The following is a 26343-nucleotide window of genomic DNA, read 5'->3' as shown; positions in this document are numbered from 1 at the left end:
CAAAGGCTCTCGTTACAATTAACGATTCGATTAGTGAATAAATAATTCGAAAAAGCGAAGTACGTAATTAACTCTGGATATCTTCGGAATGTATGTTTTGAATAGGTCAATTGAAGAACAACAAGTTTTATCAATACAACTATTTTGCATGACAAACATTTTGTTATGTTAAGGAACCAAACACCCAAGATCAATATAGACGCAGCATAGCAAAAAACACAATAAAAATTTAAATATAAATGTTGTTAACACTGATATTATAGTTCTAATACCACTGAAAAGCTCACTTATGGTTAAATAATTAAACAAAACATGGGGTTCAAGGCTCCAGTTTGGATTCACTGTCCAATAAAACGAACGAAACACTAACTCTTCTCTCCAAAAATGTGAGAGGCCTCCTACAGAAAACAAGTTGTTAAGTGGCTTAAATGGAGGTAATTTCATTCAAAAAAGCTAGAAGGATAATAACAAGAAGAAAATTAAAAAATGGTTGAAGTACTGTGAAAACAGTGTAGTTCGTTGATAATATAAAATATAATGGGTTAGTAACTAACATTTTTAATAAGATTTATTTAGGATTTAGAAAGTTGGAATGGGTCAAAATCGGTCATTTAATTGTGGGATATGTTTTGAAACATTTCATTTTGTCTGCTGTAACTTCTTTAGGCTTTTTATTGCATTATTATTATTATTAATACTAATTTCTTACAAAAATTCTGATAAAATAATAGTAAAATTGATCTGTACTGCTTAGGACGAGCGAAACTGTGGGGGCGCTATACCCTTTCCCCCACAGGGTGTGTATTTTGCTCCAACCGCGAGAGAAAAAAAAAGAACAACCGCAGGGTGTGGATCGGGAACGATCTTCTGAGCCGCGTACGATGCATAAAAAGCTCCACCACGGCGCGGATCGTACCAACACCGGCTCGCATGCGCGACTAGCACGCAAACACTCACAGTCGTGGTCTCCGGGAGGCCCCACCGAAACGCGGATCGCTATTATATGCTGGCGCACGGTTTCAAAATAATTCAAACGTTTCGCGACTGTTCAGCAGTACGGACGTCCCTCGCTAAAGACAGTACTGTCCGAAATTTCATTCGTTTGTTCGGTGTTCGGTGTTGCGTCGCGACCACCCGTCAAAAACCCGGTACCCGCGGCTTAAACCTTTCCTCCTTATTCCGAACCAGTTTTCCCTCGACAGTCCCAAGAGTGTATCCCATCCCCGTTCGGTGCGGCAGCTTCAGTTCTCAGTCGAAAGCGAAAGTAAACGCAACGCGCCCTCACCATGCTGGAGAAGGAACCGGATTCGATGGCCGTTACGATGAAGCAGGATTACGCCGCAAGTGAAGTGTACAGCACCACTAGTGAAGCTCCACCCGTAAGTGTCTTTGAAGACTCTCTGCCAAATCTGCTTGCGCGATCAAACCCAGCGATCTCTGCTTTTCCTTTTTATGTGCAGTCATCTTACTTGTTTTATCTTAAGATTACAAACCCGCCAGTGACTCTAGCGTGTGTGAAAAACTAGAGGGAAATTAGTTTACTGAAAAAAGCGGTGAGGAAACCTGGGCATGCTTAAACACTAAACAAACCAACTTGCACCCGGAGCTTGGGCGCATGATTGGTATGTGATTGTTTCTCGTTTGGATTAACCAAACCGACAGGAAAATCACAAAGCACACAGCCATGAAAAGCCATGGTGCGTAGTGCTGGCAGGGTAGGCAAAAGGGCACAGGGCGAAGAGCAGCAGTGTGTTAACATTAATTGCATTGTTTCGCCACCAGTCGGCCGACCCGACGCTTGCCCAGGTTGCCTGTCGCGTACCCCATTCCGGCGGGGTACCCTGGGCCACGTTGCAACGTTATTAAGGTCAACTTCGTTGCCCGTCAACACGGTTCTGCCATTTTCACTCACACGCCAGCACTTTAATCCCTTAGGTTTATGTTTTTTTTCTGTTGTTGTTGTTACTGTTCAGTTCTTCAAATCCACGCCGTATCTTTTCACTCTCGGTTAAGTGACACCAGCTCACTCCGCTCGTGATCTACCCTTCCAAGGCTCCCCTTTTCTCGGCGGACGCCAGTGAGGGTTGCGCGAACCGATTCGATTGATTCATTTGCTCAGTTGTCTACCTTGAACGTAGATCCAGCGTTTCCAGCCGTTCAAGCCGGCCTACGAGAGCGAGTCTTGCCATCCAAACAACAACGCGAACGATTTGTTTCCCTCTTATTCTCCAGTTTCCAACACCGAAGTCTGTTCGAGCACACTTGCCTTGCACGTCGGTGTGCCTTCGCGAGCCGAAATGCAATAAATCTGTACATCTTCGACGCAAAAGGCAGCGGCAGAGAACGGCAGACACATTCCACAGCATCCTACCATCCTTTCCCCTCCGTTTTCAGACCGGTCGCCATACCGTTCCATTCTACAGCAGAACACAACAGATTCGGGGGGGATCTTCTGCTGGAGATTTTGGTGAGTGGTGGCGATGCGAAACGATGCACGGCCAAGATGGTTCGCTTCTCACTGCCGGGGAAGGCCTTGAGAATTATAATGAGGCAGTGGTTTGGGGTAGCCGAAATCAGTGTGTTTGTCTTGTGCCGCTGAAAAGAGGTGTCGATTTTGGGCTTTTAACGCTCATGATGTTCCACAAATCGTGCGGGCAGTATGAGAAGAATTCTAGGAACGTTTAACTGGCTCCCCGGCGAGGAGATGATACTGACTCTCGAAGTGGTCCAGTGATTTGTTATGAACAGTTTAAGGTTTTACGGAGACGTTTTTCTCAACCACATTATAAGCTTGGCAACAATGAAGGAATGTATCGTTGGAGTAAAATAAGATTATGGGAAAATAAATAAAAAAGGCTATAAAATAAAAATAATTAAGACGCCAAATGATTAGAGTATGGCTTTAACATAGCATTCAAATTAAAAAAAAAAATCCGCTGCTTCAAGAGAAATAGAGACAGGAATTCAAGTGAATACTTTCAACATCTTTAAAACTTAAAAAATAAATTCATTGTGCTAAACGATAATATAACAGTGAAATATAAATGCGTCAGCACGTTGGCTACAAAAGAAAATAGATAATTTACAAACAGTTGACTCATGATTTTTGTGTACATGAAATACTTAAGCGGGGAAACCATGGAAACAATGTCAGCAAAGCTGAACTTAACTTGAACAAGTGCGAAAAGCAGAACGCTTTCAGATTAAGTCAGTGCAGCATAACTGGCGCTCTCTAACTCCCAGAGGCGACGATTCGAAAGCTCGATTAACTTTACTCGTGGCTGCCGATGCTAAAACGCTGGAAAGCATAAAACCCATCAACCCATACCGTCACCAGACCGACACGCCATGCTTGGCGCTCATAACACCCGAGCGGCCTTAAGCATCTGATGCTTATGTTTCCAGCCTGTGAACGCCGGTGAAGGTATGGGAAACGACCGGGGCGAAATCCAAAAAAAAACAGCCACATCAAGCAAAACTAGTTAATGCACGCCAAGTGACAAACGCAGCTGCAGATGCATAGAGAGGACTAATTAACGAGCGCCGCATGAGCGGAAAAATGAAAAACAAAAATAAAACAGTACATCCACTCGCTGGTGAACTGAAAACGCACTGACTCCGAAAGCAAATGGATTATTAAATGGAAGTCAACCGTGGCGCTCGGTCGAGGGATGTTTTTGACTGCGAAAGCGTCTCCACCACGAGGAGACGCCTAAACGGTGCAGGGTTGCGGATCCGGAGACGTGGCGTGGATGGTCGAGTGATTATTTTCGGAGCTTCAGAATAGGCCACCCTGCGCGGGTGGTGAAAAATTCAACACCTAACACAAGCGATGGGACGAGCCACACGGTGTTTGGCTTGAATTATTCGATGATGCCATTGTTGCCGCCATTGTTTCTAACGCTGACCCGCAGGCATTGTCCATGGCCTCTATGAGGCGCATTGTTGTGTTGTTATGCGTTCGGGGTTCGGCCTTCCTTCCTCCAACCGAATCCCAAACGGGCCCCGGCCAAACCGGTGAAGATGCACCGCCAGCGCGGGGTTCTCTCGCTACCGTTGCGTTGAAGTCTCTCTATAGCGTGTTAATCGCAAAACAACGGGCGACTTCGTTTTGCATTCACATTCACTTTGGATTTGAAATTTATGTAATTTTTCCATCGAGGCGTTTGCAAAACGAACAGATTCTCTCGTGCGGATACCACCATCGGGCGAACAAAAGTGTAGCTTCAAGCTATTTTCTATGGCGAATGTTTTGCTTTGAATAGAGAGATTTTCTTGTTGTTTATTGAATATCCGTCTCACCGACACTTTCGAGCACACTTGGGTGCTATGGTCGGTAGTTAAAAGAGAAGAAAAACATTGGTTCGATCCGACAGGAATCGGGCAGGAAGTGGGCACTGGACTATCTAATCTGTTTCCCCATTGTTCCGCTGCGGAACCCCCACTGTTGGTTCGTTTCTTTCCACGGTTCCGTTGGTTTTTCAAGAGCTTTTTACTTTCGATATGAATAGCACCTACTAGGCTCAACGAGCATAACACCTTCGGATTAACTAATCAGGAGTGATTCTTGCGGGCTCTCTTGTAAAAAAGTGGAAAAGGAAGGAAAACAAACACATAACGAGATTTAAACGGAAGGAAAACAATAGGGAATATAGAAATGGAAAGGAACTTGGATAAAAAGAGAAAACAGTATGAAAGGAAATTTTCACTATATCCATCAAAACTACTTCTTTCTAAATCACTATCGATATCAAAATTTAAATTTTCAATCTATTGCTGAACTCAATCTTGTAAATGTAAATTGTTATACAAATCCATTAAAACTCCATGAAACTCAATGATATTACCGAAAATCTTTAGATTTTTTGATAAATTTTATTTCTGTTGAATGACCTTAACTCGAGCAGGACATTATTGGTTTTATTATGTTCGGTTCATTCAAAATCCGCCGAAGCTGGAATACCCTCTGGCTATTCAAATTACCACAACCACCGGTCCCAACACAGACGGACGGAGAGCGGACACACAGTTTTGTAACAGGGGAATAAAAACATTTGTATTAATTAAATCAAACTGGATCCCTTTCACGCACGAAAGCCTTTTCCCTATCGGCATGCTTCCGACACCGGGGAGTCGCGATCATAAGGCAGCAGTTAAAATTAAAACGCACCCTAAAATTCCTTCCCAAACAAACCAATCGACTCACGCTTCAAAATGTATCCAATCGGTCTCGATTTGGTTTGCGAATGTGTTGCATCGGCAAAAACGGAAAAAACCCAAAACCCACAACAGGCGAAGGCGAATACAATTCCACTGGAGAAACGAACTCTTTCGAAAGAGTGCACCTCACGCTTGAGAAGTCTTTGGAAAAGCATCTCTGTCATCACGATTCTTTTGCTGCTCTTGCTTGGCGCATGCTTAATTGGGAAACATGTTTATTTCTTCGATATGTCACTTGAATGGATCGCGCGCTCGAGTCGCCAAAACCGTGCGTCCGCTTCGAAGGCTTTACCAAGACGAACGGAAAGGAAGGTGGTTTGCAGATGGACAGCATGTCCAGCGTCACGCGAACGTTCTCGCGATTTATTCTCGTTCGCTTCAATCGTCCAATGCCACCGGGGAAGAAGTAAAAGGATGCTCTATGCTACCGCTCTATGTTGACCTAGATTTGAATTGCTGCCGCAGTGCCGTTAAAGACGCGCACTTGGTGGTGGTTGTCTCTCGACTGAGCGGACGGCGGAGAGGGAAAGAGAGAGAGAGAGAAACTTAAATAAAATTTATCCAACGCTGTCTTTGGTTAATGATGAATTTGCCCAATCGCGTAAAAAGATTACCTCAACCAAAGTTTGTCCATCGGCAAAGGGGGGGTTCGGGAGGCCTCCCCTTGGCGGGATCCATATTTTCCAGTCCACATTTCACTGCTGCAGCCGACACGGCAACACGCAAGATGCGAATCGAATCGCACCAAATGAAACCTCCGAGCCTAGGGTTTAATGGGTGGGAAACTGAAGCCCGAACGAAACACAAACGTTTACCTTCTGACGCCATTCGAATCGATTCCGGGCCCGATTCGTTTCGATCGCAGCCATTCTGGCGCTATGTGCATTTATCTAGTAATTAATACGGGGAGGAAGCTTTATTTAAGCCAACTAGAAAAACACAACATTCCGTTAATGCCGGCCGCGAGACCGAGGAAACGGTTGGGCCGCCGTTGTTTTTCCCCTCCTTTCCCATTAGCGTGACCGATAACGTTGTCATCTTGATCTAGAGACGCTTTGTTTATGCCTAGAGCGATGCACTTGTGGCAACCGTTGCTGCAACAATGTGCAAGCTACGATCATTCTCGCAAGCTCGCGGAAGAGCGCCCAAGTCACGAACGGTTTCCAAATCGACCGAAGGTGACGGGACCAACACGCTGGAAACAAACCGAACGCAGTGTTTTCCTTCAAGTCGCGCACGTTTGTGGCGGTATTTCCTATCGGAACGTTGCGGGTCACTGAGGGCGGGAAGGGAAGACAGATAGGCAAACATAGGTAATTGCCTTTGGTCCTCTTGCACGTCTCCACTGGAACTGTGCTAGAAAACAAACGCGACGGTCAGATGGCAAAGAGTGGAAGATGTCACAAGCGTTTTCCACGGCGTACGAAGTACCGTGACCTGTGAGTTTGTTGGGTGTCACGTACGTGATGCTCCGTAGGACTGAGGCGAGGGGCTGTAAACAAAGACGGTTGGTTATCTTTAAAAAGCTATGACGGAAGAAACCATCGATCGCGTTTCAAAGACAGACCATTGTTAGAAACAGGGTTTTTTGTTTTACACAAGGGCATAACGGTGTTGTTCGAAGTGATTAGCTGTATGGCCGAAGAGTAATAGTGATTCATTCGGATGCTTGTTTTAAAATTTACACACTCCTGTCCTCCACTCCACTCAGCTCGGATGATGCAGAGCACACCTTAAGCCACACCTCAAAAAGCCGCCGTTTTTCTTTATTTCAAACCCAACGTTGGACCTTTTTGAACTGAAGCCCGATGTTTGACGGTTTCGAAATGTAAAATCTTATTAAACTGTGCGTGTTTTTGCGACAGTAAAGATCAGAAGAAAACGGTACGCACGCAATGACGCACCCTGCGACTAAATCCGCCGAAGCCTGGAGGAAATATTTACTAATCTCGTTGGGGTCAGTTAGTCGGCACTAAACAGCGTACCCTGCGGAACGAAACCACGCCAAACCATTTCGATCGCCATTTGCTAACGTAACGCATAATTGTCGCGTGCGTCGCTTGCGCCGGTTGCAAAATGGTGTGCGGTCGCAGCAATACCAATAGCAATAATGCAAGTAAAACCAGCGATATTAATGGTAATAACTTCGATCTTACCCGCATTCAATCCATGTCCCCTCGAGGTGGCGTTGTAAAGACGCCGGGTCGTCAATCGTAAGCCCTTTGGAGGGAAAGTGCGACAGCGCAAGAAATCAGGTCCCCGAGCAAGCCGACGTTTCGGATTCGGTACGGTCGGAGGAACGGGTAACGCTTTCGCCGGCGGAACTTAACCGCAAACCGTGTCCGCAAAGCTGACCCGATCGGGTTGAACGAAATTGAACGCAGGCGGAAAAGGAAAAGCCCCAGTCCTGTGCGTTGCCGTCCGAACCAATATCGCTGCAAACGCTCCGGCGCAGACGCAATTGAATCTGTCCCTCCGGGGTCGTTGGCTTTCGTTCGGTGGAGCCATACCTTCCAATCTGCTTCTATAGCTCTCCATCCAATGTCAAGCAAAAGCCGACGGCAAAGTAACGCTACAAATTTGGTTTGACAACGGGTGAGAAGCGAAACCCCTCCAGCCTGGTCGACAACAAAACCAAGGCCATGAAACAAAATAGTCGGATCAAATTGAAAGTAAAGTAAAAGTTTTGCGAAAAACTCCCACACGCTAGTGGCTCGTTTGTCGCAAGTTGTCGTAGGCAAAACCCGCCACGAACGGTACATCCCGACGGTTTTGCCATCACCGTGCGGATGAAGCGGAGTAAAACTTTACGATCCTTTCTTTCGAAGCAAACGGCAAAAGCAGCAATATTACTCCAAGGCTTCGGTCGGGTGACAGTAATTGATTACCATTTTGAATTGAGCCAGCAATAGCAGCACCAGCAGCAAGCCAGGCTGGAACAAAATAGGGAAGTAAAAGGTTCGTACCTAAATACGGAAAGGAAAGCAGATTAGCTAACGCAAGGAAGTGAAATGACAAACCCGCGACAACTGGCGGAGTTCCAGCGACACGCCGGGGGCGGAAGAAACGAAACATTGAAGCCATGGAGTAGAGTTTCTTTAAGAAAAATCGGATGCTTTCAACATGAAACAAGCTTTCAACATGGAATGAAAATTTTTACTAAAATCCAAGCGAAAGAAATTGGGCTCCATGTGGTTCAAATACGTTGTTAGCATGAAAGCCACTTCTTTCAATAACCATGGTTTGAAATATTAGCACACTAAGAACCCCTCAAGTAGGAATGTTCAAACGATCTAGCACCATTATTAGTTCACATAGTTCTCAACTCGAACAAAGCCTTCAAACATATACCTCGAGGCTTCTCACGACAGCAAGGTATCGAATTTGCCACGAATTCAATATCCCAACGACTCTCGATGGTCGAAAATAGCATTAACCTTGAACAAAACTCGCCGGACCAGCAGCATGAGTACACGAAATTTACATCACCAGGAAGTAATCAGTCTTCACGAACGTCATCATCTGCCACCAACGGCAGATCGAGTCGAGTGTCTTCTCGTGTTGGTCCGAGCGGAGAATTTATGAACCCACAACCGCCCGGTTTTGCGATCCATCGCACGAGCTCACGGCGAAGACCCAAGAGCACTCGATCGAACACTCGATCAGCAATCGATTCCGAGTGCAACCGTGTCTATCGAATTGGCCAGCGTGCATTCCCGGAGGCGATTTATTGAGCCGTCTTCCAGCACTCGAAAATGGCTGGTTGCCGACGCGGCATACATTTCGCAGATCGTGATCTCCGGTCGGTGAACGGTGATTGAAACATCAAACGGCGTATGCCTTCCGACACACCGATGAGGTTTTTTATTTTTCCTTTCGCAATCTCTTGCACAATCATTTGCGTGCCCCTTTAATCGGCGCCTGCCGGGATGGCACGATCGAGCGTGGTCCGAAGGTCGACAGGATAATTTGACACCCGTCTCGGGTTGCGATTCCTGATAGAAAACTGAGGAGTACGAAAAAAAGGGAATCATATGCGCGTTCCATTACAACAACTTTAAAAAAGAAACCATAACCTTGTTAAGCTTGCGCCATTAGTTTCTGGCAAGAACGTTGCAAATTCAACGTTGCGGAAAACGGAACACAACAGCGCGCAATAATTAAATCTCTCGGAGCAGCTGTCTGGGATTATCTCAAGTGAAACGCATGCCGCAATTAGGCCCGATGGAAAGGGTTAGCCAAAGCTGCCAGAAAGTACGCACTCTGGCCGCCATGTTGCACCTGAGAGCACTGGGAGAATAATTCCGTACCTTTTTCGGAAATTATCTACGCCAGCTTCGCCAATTTGTTGGCCCGCAAACTGGGGAAATTGTTCTAGAACGCACGCGTGCACGTCGAATCCGCGGTACGGGGGAAGCACGGTACGGTACGGTACCTTCATGGTGTTCTGACTCCCCGTAATGATCGTCGAGCGATTAATGTAATGAGGGCTATCTGCTCTCTGTCCCCATGGTGGTTGGGGTACGCCACATTTCGTGCGGCTGATGAGCAAATAACCAACTGCTCAACCGATGCTTGACTCTGTCTGATTGTTGTTCGTGAGTTGACCAGAAATTACCGGCCGCGAGGAGGAAGAGAAAGGGGAGGAGGAGGCCGAGATACTGACAGATAAAAGCAGACAAACGCTAATATACTTCCGGCCGGTTCCCTGCGGTCCGGGCGGATTTTGCCGCAAATGACCACTTTAACAATTTTACTCTTCCGCGGTTGCGCCGAACCGACAAAAGTGAAAACATGTCCACGATCCAGTGACCTGATTGTGATTGTAGGCAAATATTATCGGGTTTATTTACTTCCAACAAGCTTACAGCAATTTCGCCATAGTAAAATGCATATGCTAGTGAAATGTCTTATATTAAGACGAGTTAAAAATAAACACTAGCCTAAAGCCAAAAAATAAACACTAACTCCACGTTTTATAACTAAAATGATTTCTATTACATTGGCGATAAGAAATTTATAACTTTTTATATTGAAGCAGAATTTTCGCCATTCAATAACTTAAGGCTTGTTGCTTTCTTGGCAGACCACTGAATGCATTTCAAAAAACAAAATAGTCAAAATATTAATTTTGTCATTAGGAGCCTCTTTTTTTAAACTAAGTTCGATCGTTAAAATATTTACCACCAGACTAAGCTACATTTTATCGAACATAGATCTATTAGTTTGGCGACCACAATCATGATTTTGATAAACAGTTTACAATGGTTCATAAAACAAAGCTATATTTTGCTTCAATCGACTAGTGACGCAATTTGCATTTCCTGTTCAAATCTATAGCACAATTTCCAGTTGCTTCAACTGTCTGATTGATGCTTTGTGCGAAAGTTTCCCTGAACATTTCACTCAGATGTTTTGGCTCCGGCCTCAAGTCAATCGGTTGCTTAACATCTCTTCTCAGCCATGCATAACGTACCGTACAGCCAGGGAACGACGTATCGAAGCGAGAAAGAAATCGAGATTAAATAACTTCTTCTCACATGCATCCAAAGGGAACGAAACGAAGAAAACCAACCGAAAAGAGCTGAGCGCTGGTTGAATTGAAGTAACACTCTGGCGCGAGAAACAATCGACTTCTACCAATAGTGCGATGTGATACGGTTAAACAACCGATTAGACGCGGTTCATGTCCCGCCACGGTAACCGACGTCGGTTCTGCCCGCCAGCGGCAGATCAAACCGCAAGCAACCGTGAAGCGTTTCTTCTCCGGGCAATCCCGGGCTCGCGACGCAACCAACTCCACTCCATGTTTGCCTGTTTCGGTTCGGGTTGACTGGTCGAAGGTGGCATGGACGCGTCGTTGTGGAAAATGTTGGATGAGAGGAAGGGAGAGAGTTGTCTTACGTGAGACAAGAAGGGATTTAAGGGATTTTTGCACTTCGTTCCGATGTCCGAACCGGGCGGGATGGTTATATGATTGAGATCATAAGTCACGAAAACTCCCCCTTTCCATACATAAATCAACTCATTCCGATAGGATCTTCATGCCCGGTATCGCCAACCACAGAAGTCACAGAAGCGTTCGGTCAAACTAGGGCCAACATTTGACCCCCTTTTTGCTATGGTCCCCCGTCAGGTTGCGTCCGATCCATGCCGATTCATGGTGGTCAGCAAAACAATGATTATGTCTGTCCGTCCCGCAAGTGTCTTCAATTTCGCTTTTCATTGCTAATGTGGGCCACGAGTCCGCCGGTGGGGTGGAAAAGTGGCAAACAAAGAGAAAACGCCGACGGAGCGGAATGAAGGGTTGGGTCGGTGTGTTTGATTGACGTTTTGTTTCATTTCAAGCATCGCACTGAACACATACCGCGACGACGTATGATCTGGGATCGGTCGATGGCCAACGGCGGACCAGACGGACGGATCTCGGTACGGCCCAGGGGTCCTCTCAAACTGACCGTGTTTCGTAGTAGGTTAGTGTGCTTCTAGTACCGCCACCCTAAGGGTATTTGAAAAACGTTTCGCGAAGATATCGCGTGCATGTTCGGAACGCCTTGTTAAACAAAACCCCACGAAAAAAAAGAGACTCACTCCTTTCGTGGAGGTAGTGATTTAATGATTTCTTGGTAAAAACCATTGGTGAGAAAATCAATACGATGCATACGATTTGGGAATTCGCCGCGTTTGATTGATTTTCGGTAGAGAGCGTCACATATAACTTCGAGCTGAAAAAGTCCAGCAGATATTTATGATTTTCTCAGCGGCGCCCCGTGGCATAATGACTCCCGCCGGTTCGAATACGACCGAGGCTACTGGAAGGGGGATTTATGATTGAAAAAAAAAACCGAAAACCTTCATACATCAATCGCTACCCATTGTGGTAGCTGCATTAGACAACTACTTTAGTAGCTACTGTTCAAAGCTTTTTTGAACCAGTCTTGTCCTACTGCTGCGACGGTACAATGAGCGCATGATTGCAGTATCTGCAAAATGGTGGGAAAATGACTCTCGTGAATTAGTAAAGCCCATGTCCGCAGCTGCACGTTGTCGTAGCTAATCACGAAAGCCACATGTAGGACGCATGTTTGTGCTTGTCGGCGCGGGATTAAATTCGTGTAGAAAAGGGGGAAAAAATGCACACAGCGACACCGGAATTCGGTTGGAGTTTTCCGAATGCATCCGTCCGCACCAACCATTTTCCAACTTCTTTTCGACTCCGAAACGGGTTGAGTTCGTCGTGGAGTCGCGCGTTGTAGTCTTCTGCTTTCTGAGTTTGCTCTTTTCTTTTCTCGGGCTGCGTCGGGCCAAACTGACCCGCCGAGGTGAGGGGCCGAGTAATCAATCCGCGAGTTGCTCGGTGATCGTACCGAGCGAAAAAATAAAACAGAGGGTAGGGGACGATTCAGCTGCGGACGTAACACTTCAGATTGCATAACGTTGCCAACGTGCGGTAGGGCGATGTGACGGTAGGAATCTTTGCTTAGCGCGTGTGTGTTGGTGTGTTTGAGGGCAGTTTGATGTACTCCAGCGAGGCGGTTCGAGGACGAAAGAAGGGTACAATTTCTAATGCCAAATATGACTTCACCACGCGCGAAAAAGGCGATTAAGGGCGAACGAGTCCAGTTAAAAAGTGATAAACTTTTGCAGGCAAAAACAAAGTAACGATCGCGATGGCGAGTGCGATGGCGAGTGAACCGATTTTCAAATGATGCCGCGTAATAGTTTTCAGTCAACTAAACTTAATTTAGATGAATTTAATGGTAGTGCACAAAAAACATAGGAAAATTGTCCGAAAAAAAACGCATTGACCGCCATCTGCCAACTATTTTGGGTAGGCAAAAGAGAAGATGATGTCAGCAAACAGTGGGGTATTTTTTACGCTCGTCCCCCCTCCTCATCCCTTCTTTTCTTTTCCTACGAATCGACGCTAAAATTACCATACTCACGTTAATGATGTTAGCGCAAAGTACTCTCCATGCCATTTGCTGGTCGTGATGATCACAGTTTATTGTGTCTCTCGTTTTTTTCATTTGCTGTACATCCAACAGATTTCATCGGGCTTTTTCTATTTTTTTATTTTTTTTAACTTCACACAAGCCGTTCAAAAGCTCCCCCATTCACGATCGTAGTGCAAGCTCGCTCCATTCGCATGTAAATCACTGTCCGCTCTTCAGCTCAACAACAACTTCGCTCGTCATTTCCCTCTCCAGTGCGCTAATGAATGATGAGTAGCCAAAGTTAATAATGATAGCCTCCGTTTCGCTTGAACTACGATCTAGGCGATGCCTGTTCTTCACGAATCTTCACCAAAGATTCCAGGTTGCTTTAGGCTGCCCCTTGGCCCTCGAGCTAAATCAGAACTTGTTTGGAAGCAGCTGCGTTCTCTTGACGATCAAGGTTCCACTCGAGGCGGGGAAAAAATCAAATCGAAACATCATTCCCGTCAGCATGATTTGGGATAAATTTTGCGGATTGATATCGCTGCCTCAGCCGTTGCGATGTGCGTCTTGGGTTAATTTTTAGCTACGATCTAGTATTAATGATCTGTAAGGCCCTGCTGGCTAACAAATGCATACCGTTGTGCGATATAAGGCCATGGAACTAAGAGTATGCTGGAAGAACCACAAACGAACCCGTTAGAAAGGCATACCATCATTTGTCGCTTTATGCTATGTAAAACCAACACCATTGTTGACGCGGATTATAGTTCCAACCATTTTGATAAAGCCCCTTAATATACCTTGAGCCATCAAGTCATTCGCAACGAGCTTAGATAACGATCGGTGCATTAAAGGATTGAAAACAAACGAAAGATGGCGTGATTTCTTGTCTTGGATGTTGGTTAAAGGTCTCGGGTTCTCACCGCAACCGCACCGTGGAAATGCGGGAAAGTTTATCCTCTTCCCGTGACCTTCACCCAAAGGCCCGAAGTTTCCACAGCGCCGGCGAAGCGGGTGCTTTGATGATTTATTTATTTTTAATTACCCATCGGCCGGGTGTTTTGTCGTGTGCATCCCCCATCCACCCTTCCGATCTGCACGCCACTTTCAGGTCAGTTAAGCTGGGAAAAGCTTTGTGGCGGATTCGAGATGGAGCAACGTTAATCTCCGGGAAGAAGGAGAAATCTAAGGGTTCATCGGGGTCTTTTGTGCCACGACTCGAAAGCAGTATATCATTAATCTTGGTGGTGATGCGCTTTAGAGAACTGTTTATCCAAGGGAAACTATGCAGAAAAGAGCTACGCAGTGCACGAATATCACGAATAAATGATGCCATTTTATTTAGGAGTGATTCAATTCGGTTTATATGGTATTGAGTAAGCTAAACCTCATTACACTTACACTCATACTTATTACACCTCAGTTCTATCTTGTGGCAAAAATACTCTATTAATATAAACCATGGTTGGACGAAGCTACTATTTTAGTAAAGAAAGGCAGTGTAGAAGTAAATAAATTAAACTAACCATATTCAGTCTCATAATATACTTCAACATTGTTCTGAATCGCGACTTAAACTCGATGAATCTCGTCTAAACGCTGAAAACATTAGAAGAAAAAAAAATCCAATGAAAACATATGCGTACCAGAAGCATTATGCTCACTTCCTTTCATATAAGTTTTTCTCCTTGCCAATGTCTGAGTAGTAACCGTGTTTCGCAGAAATATCTGGAATCCAGGCTGTCACCAGTAAATTCTCTGTGTGGCGTATGTTGTGATTCACTTTCTCTCGAGCGGTTCAACGTCGCTAAAATCTGGAGCTGATGCGGCACTGGAAAACTCCAATCGCAAATGGACTACTAACGTTTGCATTTCATATGTGCACACAAAAATACAGGAATCGTTTTTTCAGACTTACCGAACATTCCCGACAAGTCGATCGCGAGTGCTGCGTGGTGATTGGTTCAGTAATAAAAACCAACGAGTAAAGCAAATAAAAATCGATCCAAAAACTGCAACTTTCATGCAACCGCCAGCTTAAGTGAATGGTTGGTGGAAAGTCCTCTGCGGGCTTCCGGTAACCAAACTAATGGATATAGTTTAAAAAACAACAATGCAAAATGTGTATAAAATATTTTTATAATCCCTTTCTCTTCCCGCGTGACGCTCAAGTCTGCTCAACCCGGATGATGTCAGTTAGCAAAGCAAAATAAACCTCTTGCAATGTTGACTCAGCCCACCTCAAAGGCAAAAAAATGGGATATATTATATACCTCCCCGTCGCTAGTTCATTTTTTTTTTGCAATGGCTCGACTTTCCCTCTGACCCACTCCACGCATCCGGTCGTGTCCTTACCCACTGCCGTTGTTGGTATAAATGAAGTATATAATCTTTCACCAAACCGAACGATTCGAGAGGAGATTATGCCGATGGAAACGATACTATTTGACTTACCATCGCAAACCGCGGCTGGAAACGCAAATGGGTGGAGAATATTTTTATTATGCATCCACATATGATCTAAGGTTCCTTCGGTGACATTGTTTGTTTTTTTTTTGTTTCGCTTTGTGCAAATCAATCGAAAGTTATTCCAGTGCTTCCGATCGGGAGAAGGAACGCCATTTGGATTGATCGACAGGGCGATCCGGGAGTAACAGAGAGGGAAAAAGGCGACGTCACGCGGGCGTGACTGGAATTGTCATAGCCAACCGTGTTACTCCCTTTTAATGCAAATGTGCGTTTTCCGGCCGTGTCAACCCGGACACGCGAGTTCCACCGGAAGCCGTGACAAATCAAATCAACTTTATGATTATTAGTTTGCTAAAATTTGTTCAACAATCGGTTCGTAAAGACTGATGATGGGAGTGATGAAAAGCGGCACAGTGGTCGAATGGATCGGAATTATTTTATGAACATTGTGTTGTGGTTATCACTCGATCTTAACCCATTACTTTCTCTTTGCCTGCAATTTAGTTCTAATAATTGTAAGCTAGACTGCGCAAGGGATTACATTACGCCATGTTACATTCATTAGAAGTGCTTCTTCCGTTTGAATAATCTTAATAACGTGCTTCTTAATGCTTACTTCCATTTCACAGGCCTACAAAGTGCGCCAGGCCAATTCGGTGAAGATCGCCAAGATCATCGCCATCACCGTGGTGCTATCGTCCTTCATTCTGGGATCGTTCATCCTGGCCTCGTCCTATTTGCAGGCCAAGCAGTCTTGCGACCAAATGCAGGCCCTCGATGCAGTCCTAAACAAGGAGCTAATGCTGGAGGCGATGCAGCAGGTAAGTGTCACCTAACGATTTCTTGATTGGATCCAGTTCTGCACAATAATAGATCCCTTTAATATTAGTCTCAAGATTTATCGCTTTCCCATGCATATACAAGCATCGTAAAACTCAAAGAGTCGACAAACCCACAATCTCAAATCCTTCGCGATACAAGAGCCACTTTGACGCCAGGTCGTCATTGAATTGAATAATTTATATTTATCTGGGCGTTACACTACGGCCTATCGGACCATGAAAATGGTCACGGTCTCTTTTCTAGCAACCAACTTACGCGTACGACACGCCCGCCTATTTAGCGGTGTGGAAACCCACAACAAAAAGCGTCATCCAAGAAACCGGACCGAGCTTTGGCCTTTTTGCTGATGTTGTTAACTCTTGAAGACTCATTGCTCAGAGTAGTGGCCTAGATGCTTTCTTGGAGCTGCAATCTCTACGTTTGTTTATTTGCAAAAAAAAGCATTTATTTATTTACAAAGTGCAAGGTAATTTGTGCGCCTCTCACCTAGAAACGCTAAACAAAGTTCAACACTTCTTCGGTCGAGCCCAGAGGGTCCATCCGACCATGACATGCAGGATTGTCACCGCAACAACAAGCGACAACCGGCGAACACAACTAAATGTATCCGCCACAACTTTGCTGCCTATCTGTTTCCCGCTAGTTTCTTATCCGATGAAGTTTCTAAAAAAAAAATCGTCAACATTTGTGACGTCAAAACAAAACTGAGCCAAATGGCAGATCGCACCGATGGCCAAGAGTCATCTAGTGCATTTGGTGGCTATGCTAAAAGGGTTTTTAAGGCTTTTCTTCACCCGCTGACTCTACAGTAAACAATAGGGGGAGAGAGGCCAAGAGCCAATGTCGTAAAGCACCACGGCTACGATTGTTTTTCGTGCCCACCGCAAAACGGCAACGGCGGCTCCAGCGGCCTTTAGAGCCGTCTCAGACGAGAACTTCCATCCGGGAACTTACGTGATCATGAAAGCAGGAACGTAGCCTATGGCCGACCGACAGCTTTATGGCACGGTTGTGGTAGAAGTTTTGTATTTTTTTTTCACACACCACTCGGTCACAGGTTCAGTTCGTGCCAACGCACCAGTTTTATATGCGAATAGTTCAAGGTTCTGGGGTTCCACCGTTTCACACGGTGCACTGCAGATACCGCAAACGCCAGCTAATCGGTAAGTCCTCTTGTAAATGGATTCGTTTGAGGTGTACTAAGTTCTCGTTGCTCCTGTAAGTGGGTGCAATTATTCCGCACGGGCAATATCAATAACGATAAGGCACCGACCGAGCCACGGGGCTGAGGATTTGCATGTTTTTACACCTATGTAAGCCGACAGGTTGAGTTGAATTAATAAGGCAACTACTAAACGTTGCCATCGCACCAGAGATTTATTGAAATGTGAAATTACCAGGAAAGGAATTATGTTTGCGCTTGATCATTTTCCTGTCTGCATCGTTATCAATGCATTCGACGTATGGAAGATGCCGCTTAGCATCCAATTTAAATTTTATATCTCTGTGAACTATCTCCCGATGGTGTATCCTAGGTTCGATATTATAAAACTCAAGTTGCGGATAGGCTGGACTGATTGGAATTTTGATTTATAGCCAATTCCCTTGCGAAACAATGACAACCGATTCGATCCTCTGGCGGACCACTATTAATTGCCCTTTCAGTACCGTCAGTGCATCGAAAGGAAGGCACTTACAAACCCGACCCATCCATCTTGCGTACTATAATGGGCAAGAAGCTGTCTATCATTGCATTACGTCGACCGTCGAGCACTCCCACGAATGGGAGAACCGTTTGTGATGCAAATTATACACAAATAGTCGCACGACGGTGATCACCCCACGAGGTGCATCCGTCCGGTTCGGCCATCCATCATAAACACCCTTTTCGGTACCGTTTTACGACATCAGCTCCGTATTAAACTCATCGCCAGTTTAAGATAAAGCTTGTCCTCCCCTCATGACATTTGGAAAATCAAGGACAGTTCGTGACTTACGCGATTCGCAACGTTAATCGGTGGCGGTTACACGGTGAAAAGCAGTTTAATAGGCCGTACGAAAGGTTATTTAGCCGTAAATGACAGAGGAATGATACGTTTTTAATTTTTCATGGAACTATTAAATTAATGCAACGAAAGCGTAAACGACTACGGCTTTTTTTTAATTGTGGAAGAAAATCCGAGAAGAAATTCAGTCAAAAGAACCACCAGTCCAGGTTCATCTTCTTTCAAGAAACAGCTCAGCCTGTTTATGATCACACTGGAAAAGTTCATCGATCTCTGGAAAAGATCCTCGAGGCAGTGAACCAGCACCGAACTTGGTTCCGTTTATTGCTCAACATCTCAAAAATTCTGGTTTTATTCGCTTCGATGCCATCGCGATATTCCACCTCAAACCAGTTTTGATTAGAACCTACTGGATTGCCTCTGTTGGGGTTTATTTTTGTTAATGCCAAAGAGTCAGACAAACAAAAAACCTTCAAATCGCCTTAACACCGATGTGTGATAAAAACGAAAAAAAAATGCTGTGACATCGACACACTGGATGCTGTATGTATGTGTTATTTCCACAGTTCCACAAATATAAAAATAAAAACATTGACTACCAAGATGTTCAATGTTAGAACAAGCGCGTTTGTTTCATTTGTTTGCTTCCCTGTGTCGTCTATGGCGTACAACCAACCGATAGGTCACCTTCATGAGGCTGAGGTATGTTTTATGGGAGATGAATATCTGCTAGATTTTCTTACAACAGAAGCTATTTTGTTTCATCTGTTACGTAATGGAAAGCAGGAAAGAACCGTCCGGTGGAGCAAGTGATACCTGATCTTGGACGGATCTTGTTATTGCGTCAAAGTGCCGCACAAACTATGAAGCTAATTTTAACTATTCTCTCAGTTGGCAGCTGTTCCAATGTATAGCAGGAAAAATGGCGCATTTAAGCTGACCGAAGCCACCTTTTTTCACTTTTTCCTCTACTCGATTGTACCCTCTCAACTCTATTCGCCCGAAACCTTGTTAGTTAGAAAATTACCTTCCCACCCTACATTACATGGTGAGGTCGATGCAAGCTGATGAGTCGCATCGTAAAGTTAATTAAAACACCGATCACCTCGCGATAAGCGTGTTGAGGGGAGGCAAAAGGAAACTGCACGGGAAAATGGCAAACGAAACGTGCCCCGCACTTTTTTTTAATCCACTGCAATCTGTAGTCAGTTGCTGCCGCATAACCTAGAAATAAATAAAACTAGGAAAAAAATGTGGAAATGGCATACCGTGACATCGAACGGATGCATCCCCTGAGATGATTAAAACGTGCCCTCCCGCCTCAACCCGAGCAGGGCGGAACACGGAAAAGCGCTCCAAATACGCATTCTATCGGCTTCGTGACTGTACGATCGCAACAAACACCAACTGGGACACGGGTTTCCATGTACCGGAAGCAATACATCGCTTTTACAATACCGAACAAGCGGCAGGCCTCCAGCGGAGATAGTTTTGTTTTCACCCATTGGTTTGATAATTAATTTTTCCTTTCTTTGCAAATTGTCCTATTTATGACCGACTGAGCAACGTGCATTCCTTTCGCCCGTAGTTTCACTCGATTTCGAAGCCACCCAATCCTCCAAACCACCCTACGGTAGCGTCGCATTCTACGGAATTCGCTTCCCAGGTGAATCTTCAACCACCTCCCCATTTTCATCCCACCTTTATCGACCCTGTTTGGCGAGCGAACGAAACAATGAGCAATTGATTTGCTATAATTTGTGCCTCGTGGACGTGGTTTCGTTGCGGACAGAAATCTCACCCCCATCAAATACGCCCCCTCATTCGATTGCCCTTTTGATAGTGAGCGCAACCCCCGTTTGTTTTCGATGAAAACAACGAAAGTGCGCCTACGCTGTAATTGCGGTGATGAGCAAAACAAAAGTTGAATTGCGCTCGGGGACGAAAGGAAAAACTAACAATCATCTCTTACCTACAGCTCGATCGCGATCGCGATCGTATCAATAACGTTACTGGGGGTGATTTTGCTTTGGTATGTAATTTTGTTGATAAAGTTTAATTGGATACATGTACCTTGAAAGGTCCACGAAACGTTCAGTCATGGAAGACAGTTCAACTTTTCCTTCGATATGTCATCAATAAAATAGGTTCCACAACGTCGGCTAAACACTTTGACCTGACGATCCACCGCCAACGACCGTATCGAGATGTTTTCCAATGCACTTATTCAATGTGTGGTGTAGGTGGTTCGCCCCTTTTCCCGTGATTGCATAAGCAAAGTACACTGCAATCGATCGCACGTGCGTCACTACGTGCATTGCGAGCTCTTTCCGACTATTGTTTTTCTTTATCGTTTTATTTTCATTTCTTCACAATGTCGTGCAGTACGCAGTCAAAGTAAAAGGAAACCACCGCGACTTGTGGTTTTGCCCACTGACCGGATTTGAACGTTCACGTAACGTGGTGTACGGAAAAAAACAAACAAACAGCTAATAAATGGAGGAAGAAATTTGGCGAAATGAAAGCTTTCCTTCCCTCACCAAAATAAATGTTATGATGGTGTGTGGGTGCTTTGCAAAATATCACGCACGACGCGAGTGATACTGCAACATGCTATCCTTTCCTGTAGGAGGGAAACTTTTGTAACGCCACCGAAGCTGGTGCTGAATCATTCCTCCCATGCGAACCAAAAAAGCAAACAGTCCGATCCCGTGGTTTGTTTATTTATTTGTTTTTTTTTATATTTTCGGTTTTCTTCAACTCGTCACCTTGTCTGGTGTGAGGGAAAAAATACTCATGTGTCCTGTGTGGAAGTTTGTAAACAACCGACCGTGCACGTATTTTTGTGCTGGGGAGATGTTATTGCATGATAATTTGTCTTTTTACGCCCCCTGTGGGTACAACCTCACGGTCCCTAACCCGAGGCTGGCCTGCATGCACGTCCATGAGAATCTGAAAAATAAAGCTGCACCTTCGACGACAAAACAAAACTGACCGCAAGGCGAAAGGTAGCGACGAATTACATTTGTCAACTTTAAGGGATGGTGTCAAACCTCTTTCGGACGACTGAAGATCAATTGCCTTTCACTGTTTATCTCACTCATTAGCACGTGCAAAAATCGATCCATTCGCGGCACACAACAAGAAAAGAAAGAAGCATGGTGTGAAGATGTTTCGCAAATATTGCGCGCGGAACAAATGCACGAATAACGAGCGTCTTCCCAAAGTTCGTTCGTTTGGAGCGTGTTAGAGGTTGCAAAATCTGTGAACGTTAGCCTTAAACCCTGAGAAAAGTGTACAAACACACAATGTAGGCGCGAAGTTCATCCGTGTGGCAAAATCGTCGCGTTGCGGTTTCCTCTCACTTTTGGTGGCGCGAGTTAACGATCAGAAAACAGCGATTTGCCTGAGCCCGCGAGAGAAGTGAGAAAACATCGGCTGCCAAATGACATCATGACTCATGAAGTGGTGTAGTGATGTAGTTTGTATGTTTTTTTTTAGCTTTTTCCTTTTTTGCCGATCTCTCTTGTTTATTGCCCTCCCGCACATTAGCGTACGCCGATCGAAACTCGACTTTCTATTCCGCCAGATGAAAGTGAAACCGTATTATTTTGGTGTACCGCAGCCTCCGAGCCTCAATGCGCATCGAACGCAAGCTAAGTGCAGTGATTCTACACCCTCCCCGCTGTTGAGATGATGCCAGGAAATAACGTGTACCGTTACGTAACGTTTTTAGATGCCCCCCGGGAGCGCGAGGATCAGAATCATAAGAGCTATCCCGCTGCTGGCAACGTCTGAGCGCAACGTTCGTCTTCACTGTGGAAAGGTCACTAGACTCTTCGTGGCGTAGGCTGTTAAGCCCTTCAACAAGGTTGGCTGCAACTGCCTGCCTGCGGACCCGTTTTGGGACCCAAGCCCAAAACACAAATCCCATCCGAAAACAAAACCGGTCGGAAATCGAACTCGGGTTCGTCGCTTGCAGTACGGTTGAAATCATCTGATTTACTTACCTCTGGCGAGGTTACAAATCGGGCGCTCCAGTGACTTTAGGCAGGGAACAAATCTATGTTTGTGTGTGTATGCTTGTGTTACAGATGGAAAAAGAGAGCACATCCACAAGCGAGGCAAGGGATTTAATAACAAAAAATAATAACAGCACCAGTGTGAAGAAAGCAGGCACTCGAGGGGGGAAAAGATGAAGAGCTGCTCTTCCACGATTGTGGTAAAACCACTTTCACTTTTTTCTGCTCACTATCTTCTAGCCGCCTATCAACCTCGTGCAGTGGGATCCGCGGCAACAATCAGTTGTTTCCCTTGCGCCCACCGGGGACTCCCACTTTTCAAACCACAATACTCCGTCTCGATGGTGCTTTGTGTGTGTGTGTGTGTGTGTGAAGGAGAGAAAGGAGGATTGATGAGGTTCAAAGGTTTCCCGTTCCAGCGTCCATCACGAAACCGACTCCAGTAGCATATCTATCCTTCTGCTGGCAATCAGATGAAGTAACAACCAAACAAGGGAAGGCCCTCCTCAGGAGGGTAGATCGATGAACGAAAATCGTTTCCATCGTACGTTCAACCGATCAGCCCCAGGGCCAAGATAGGGCCTTCCTGAATGGATGGAGCCCATCATCATCATCGCCATGGAGGGTGGAGGGGGGCTTTTCCTATGCACTTCAAATTCATCGAACGGTGTTTAGAGTAGTTCGTAAGAGATGAGGATTGTTTCTAATTTGGAAGAAAGGTCGATTCATAACACGCATTCATGTACCCCGTGCATTTAGAGACCACTTCTCAGAATGTTTTTTCTTTACTTTTCTCGAAAAAGTGCAGTACGAATGAGGTGTGGAAGAAAATGGTTGAACCAACTTGTGATTTTACTTACAACATGAAAATACTGAAATCTCTATTTTGAGATTTTCCTATTGATTATTTCACTTTCTGCGCAAAATGACTGGAACACCTTCTCAAGAGCAGTTTTCATGATCTAAATGAAAACATTAATTATTAAAATAAGAAGAATAAGTGACCTTGCAGAGCCGAAGTTCATGTTAGACTACCGGACACAAAAACAGATACCAATTAACGATTACAATATAACTTTCTAATATAACTTTTCATAAAACTGTTGGATTTATTTATTAACGCATGTTAAATAAAAAAATAACTGAGTTTGTACATTGTTATTTTAATAATAAATATAAGAGAAATGAGATTTAAAAATAGCTATAACAAAATTAATTTTACTTCCGCAATGACCTTTAAAAATATCATTATCTAATAATGGGTTAGTAATCATGTTTCACATACTAAATAACAACTCATAGACTCACACAAACACATTTTTTATGTCACGTGATCTTTTTAGTGTTTTTGGATGTAGGTCCTATCTGCAAAAGAGATTAGTATCCGATGTGTAGCGTATGACATGCTAAAAGTAAAGCTATCGTTTTATCTTCATCTCCCCATGGACACCTTTACTTTAGCTGCATTGAAATGTATCTACCTGCACCGTTGTCCTCTGTTTAATGCATTCAATCATCCAACCGAGTTGTGCAATACGTTCACGACCAGTACACGACGTTTCGATGCTTAAGTGGTATTAAGTACATCTATCCTAACTAAATGTGTGGCAACATGCGTTCCATAATTAGAACGCGATTGGGATGTTTTATCGGCACTGCATTCCAGTACTGCAGTGCCAATGCAAACCACGAAGACACGCTTTCAATTGCGTGACTATGTGGTGTTTTATCTACCCAACTTTCAAAACGTTTTTAATACGCTAAGATGCTAGTCGATTTCTTTAGAAAATCCATGGAAAGTTTAAACTTTATAGCTGTTTTTTCTCCAATGCCATCGGTTGAGGTTCAAGTGAGTCATTCAACTTAAAGTTGGAGCGACTTACTTAGCACATTTTACGCAATGTAACGAGGAAGCATGTCGCATGTGAGATGTTCATGCGGCACGTACACTTACACGGGGTACTCTTACATCACGCTAACTTAACCAGCCGGGCAAAATGGTGCTCCTTTACAAACAACTACCAGACGATGTGCAACAATCGCGAGTCGTTACCTAGCTGTACTTCCCAATATAGCAAAGCGATGTTATTCAACTACTCACCCCGTGAACTTTCTCGCTTGCCTTTTTCGACAGGAACTACCGAAGGCGCAGGCTTTGATGCAGGACAACCTCTCGGCCGACGAATCCAACCTCCAGACGATCGATCGGGACGACGCCAAGAAGCACAAGCAGGAGGAGTCCCACAAGCAGCACAAGGAAGATTCGGATGAGTCGAGCGATTCCGAGGATGAAGACGATTCGTCGAACGATGGCGAGAGCGACGAGTCGGTCGACATGAACAATCGTATCCACGTTAAGTTACCGCTGGATCTGCATCTGACCGACCTGGCAAACGCCATCCTACGGGAGAACCAGAAGTATGTGCTATTGTGATGCCAGGGTACCGCTGAACCATTCCTTACTGATTTCCTTTAATGTGTTTGCCTTAGATCCCGCATGAACTGCATCGTCGAGCGACGCCGTTCGGAGGAAATGGTTGATTCTCCCGCCAAAATGATGCGCCTTCCGTTCGGAATGGATATGGCCACCGATCCCAAGCAGCAGAAGGTCACCGGCGAGCGCATTGCCATTTTCTGCGAATCTGGAAACGAGCTGAAGTAAGCAATTCGTCTCATGGGATGCATGAAGGAAGTTGCTAACTAGTGTACTTTTGTACATTAATCTACTTACAGGAATGAAGAGGCTGAACCCGTCCGTCAGGTGTTGATTCCGATTCCGCCAGTGCGTGCCTTCGGTCCAATCACTCATCTGCCCCAGCAGATGGGCCCAGCGCCCCAGACGATCATTCGTCAGATGCCGCAAACGTTCTTCCGTATGCCCTTCATGAACCCTCACAATCAGCCTCAGCCCCACCAGCAGCCCCAGCAGCTGCCACAGCAGCTTCCTCCGATTCCAGCCCAGATGATGCAGGCACCGCACCCGGACGCACCAATGGGACGCCCGAACTTCCATCCATTCCTCCGGCAGCTGCCTCAGATCATTGCCGCCCAGATGCACCAGCAATCTCCCCCGCAGCCCCAGCCAGAAATGCCGCCACGCACTGAGGTCCGCATCCACCTGCAGCGTATCCCAATCCCGGAGATCATGCGCCCCTTCCTGCCGCCACAGATCATGCGCAGCCAGCCGGAACCGGAGCAGCCGCAGCAACAGCTACCCCAGCAGCCGCAGCAACCCCAGCCACCGCAACCGCAGGAGGTACAGATCCGTGAGATGCCACTCGATATGGCCATGCAGAAGTTCGGCATGCCCTCGTCGGACGAGATGAACGTTGCCGACTTTGCCGCGCAGAAGTTCACCGAGCAGCTGCGTTCGCTCATTGCCCGTATCGCCGAGTCGGAGGAAAGCGAAGAGGAAACCGATTCGTATCGTAACGCCCCGAATCAGGAAGGTCCCTCGCCGCACTCGGATGAGCGCGAACTCCAGGAGCAGCAGCCACCACGTCCCACCGAACCGGAAACGGCGCACCAGGAGGACCAAGAACAGCAGCAGCTCCCATCGCAGCAACCACAGCAGCAACAGCCACATCAGCCGGAATCACAGGAAATGATCCCGATGGGACGTATCCATTACGGTCGCAGCCTACTGACTCCGATCAACCTTCCTGGCAAGGTCGTGGAAACGGCTCCCTCTGAGGAGGATGCTGTCCGCCCGCATTGTAAGTATCGATCTTGGGCTGTTACAAACCCCCGAACGATCGATGATGTTACGAAAAGCTCAACCATCTTCTTGTTTTATTATTTTACAGATGTCCAACCACGATCGGTTTAGATCAGTACAAACTG

The 26343-nt window shown here is 45.5% G+C and overlaps 1 protein-coding gene across 1 annotated transcript; it reads left to right on the top strand.

The window, feature by feature from the left end:
• The first annotated feature begins 1286 nt into the window (after positions 1 to 1286).
• LOC131281256 (putative mediator of RNA polymerase II transcription subunit 26) lies at positions 1287 to 26329 on the top strand. Its single transcript, XM_058310529.1, has 6 exons — positions 1287 to 1379; positions 16259 to 16450; positions 24635 to 24918; positions 24991 to 25158; positions 25234 to 26216; positions 26307 to 26329. Exons 1-6 carry the CDS (start codon positions 1287 to 1289, stop codon positions 26327 to 26329), a joined length of 1743 nt encoding a protein of 580 aa, XP_058166512.1.
• The last annotated feature ends 14 nt before the right edge of the window (positions 26330 to 26343 follow it).

The sequence above is a fragment of the Anopheles ziemanni genome, chromosome 2 (assembly GCF_943734765.1).
Source record: "Anopheles ziemanni chromosome 2, idAnoZiCoDA_A2_x.2, whole genome shotgun sequence".
Lineage (NCBI taxonomy): Eukaryota > Metazoa > Arthropoda > Insecta > Diptera > Culicidae > Anopheles > Anopheles ziemanni.
The sequence above is the reverse complement of the archived record's forward strand: the minus strand, read 5'-3'. Positions and strand labels throughout refer to the sequence as shown.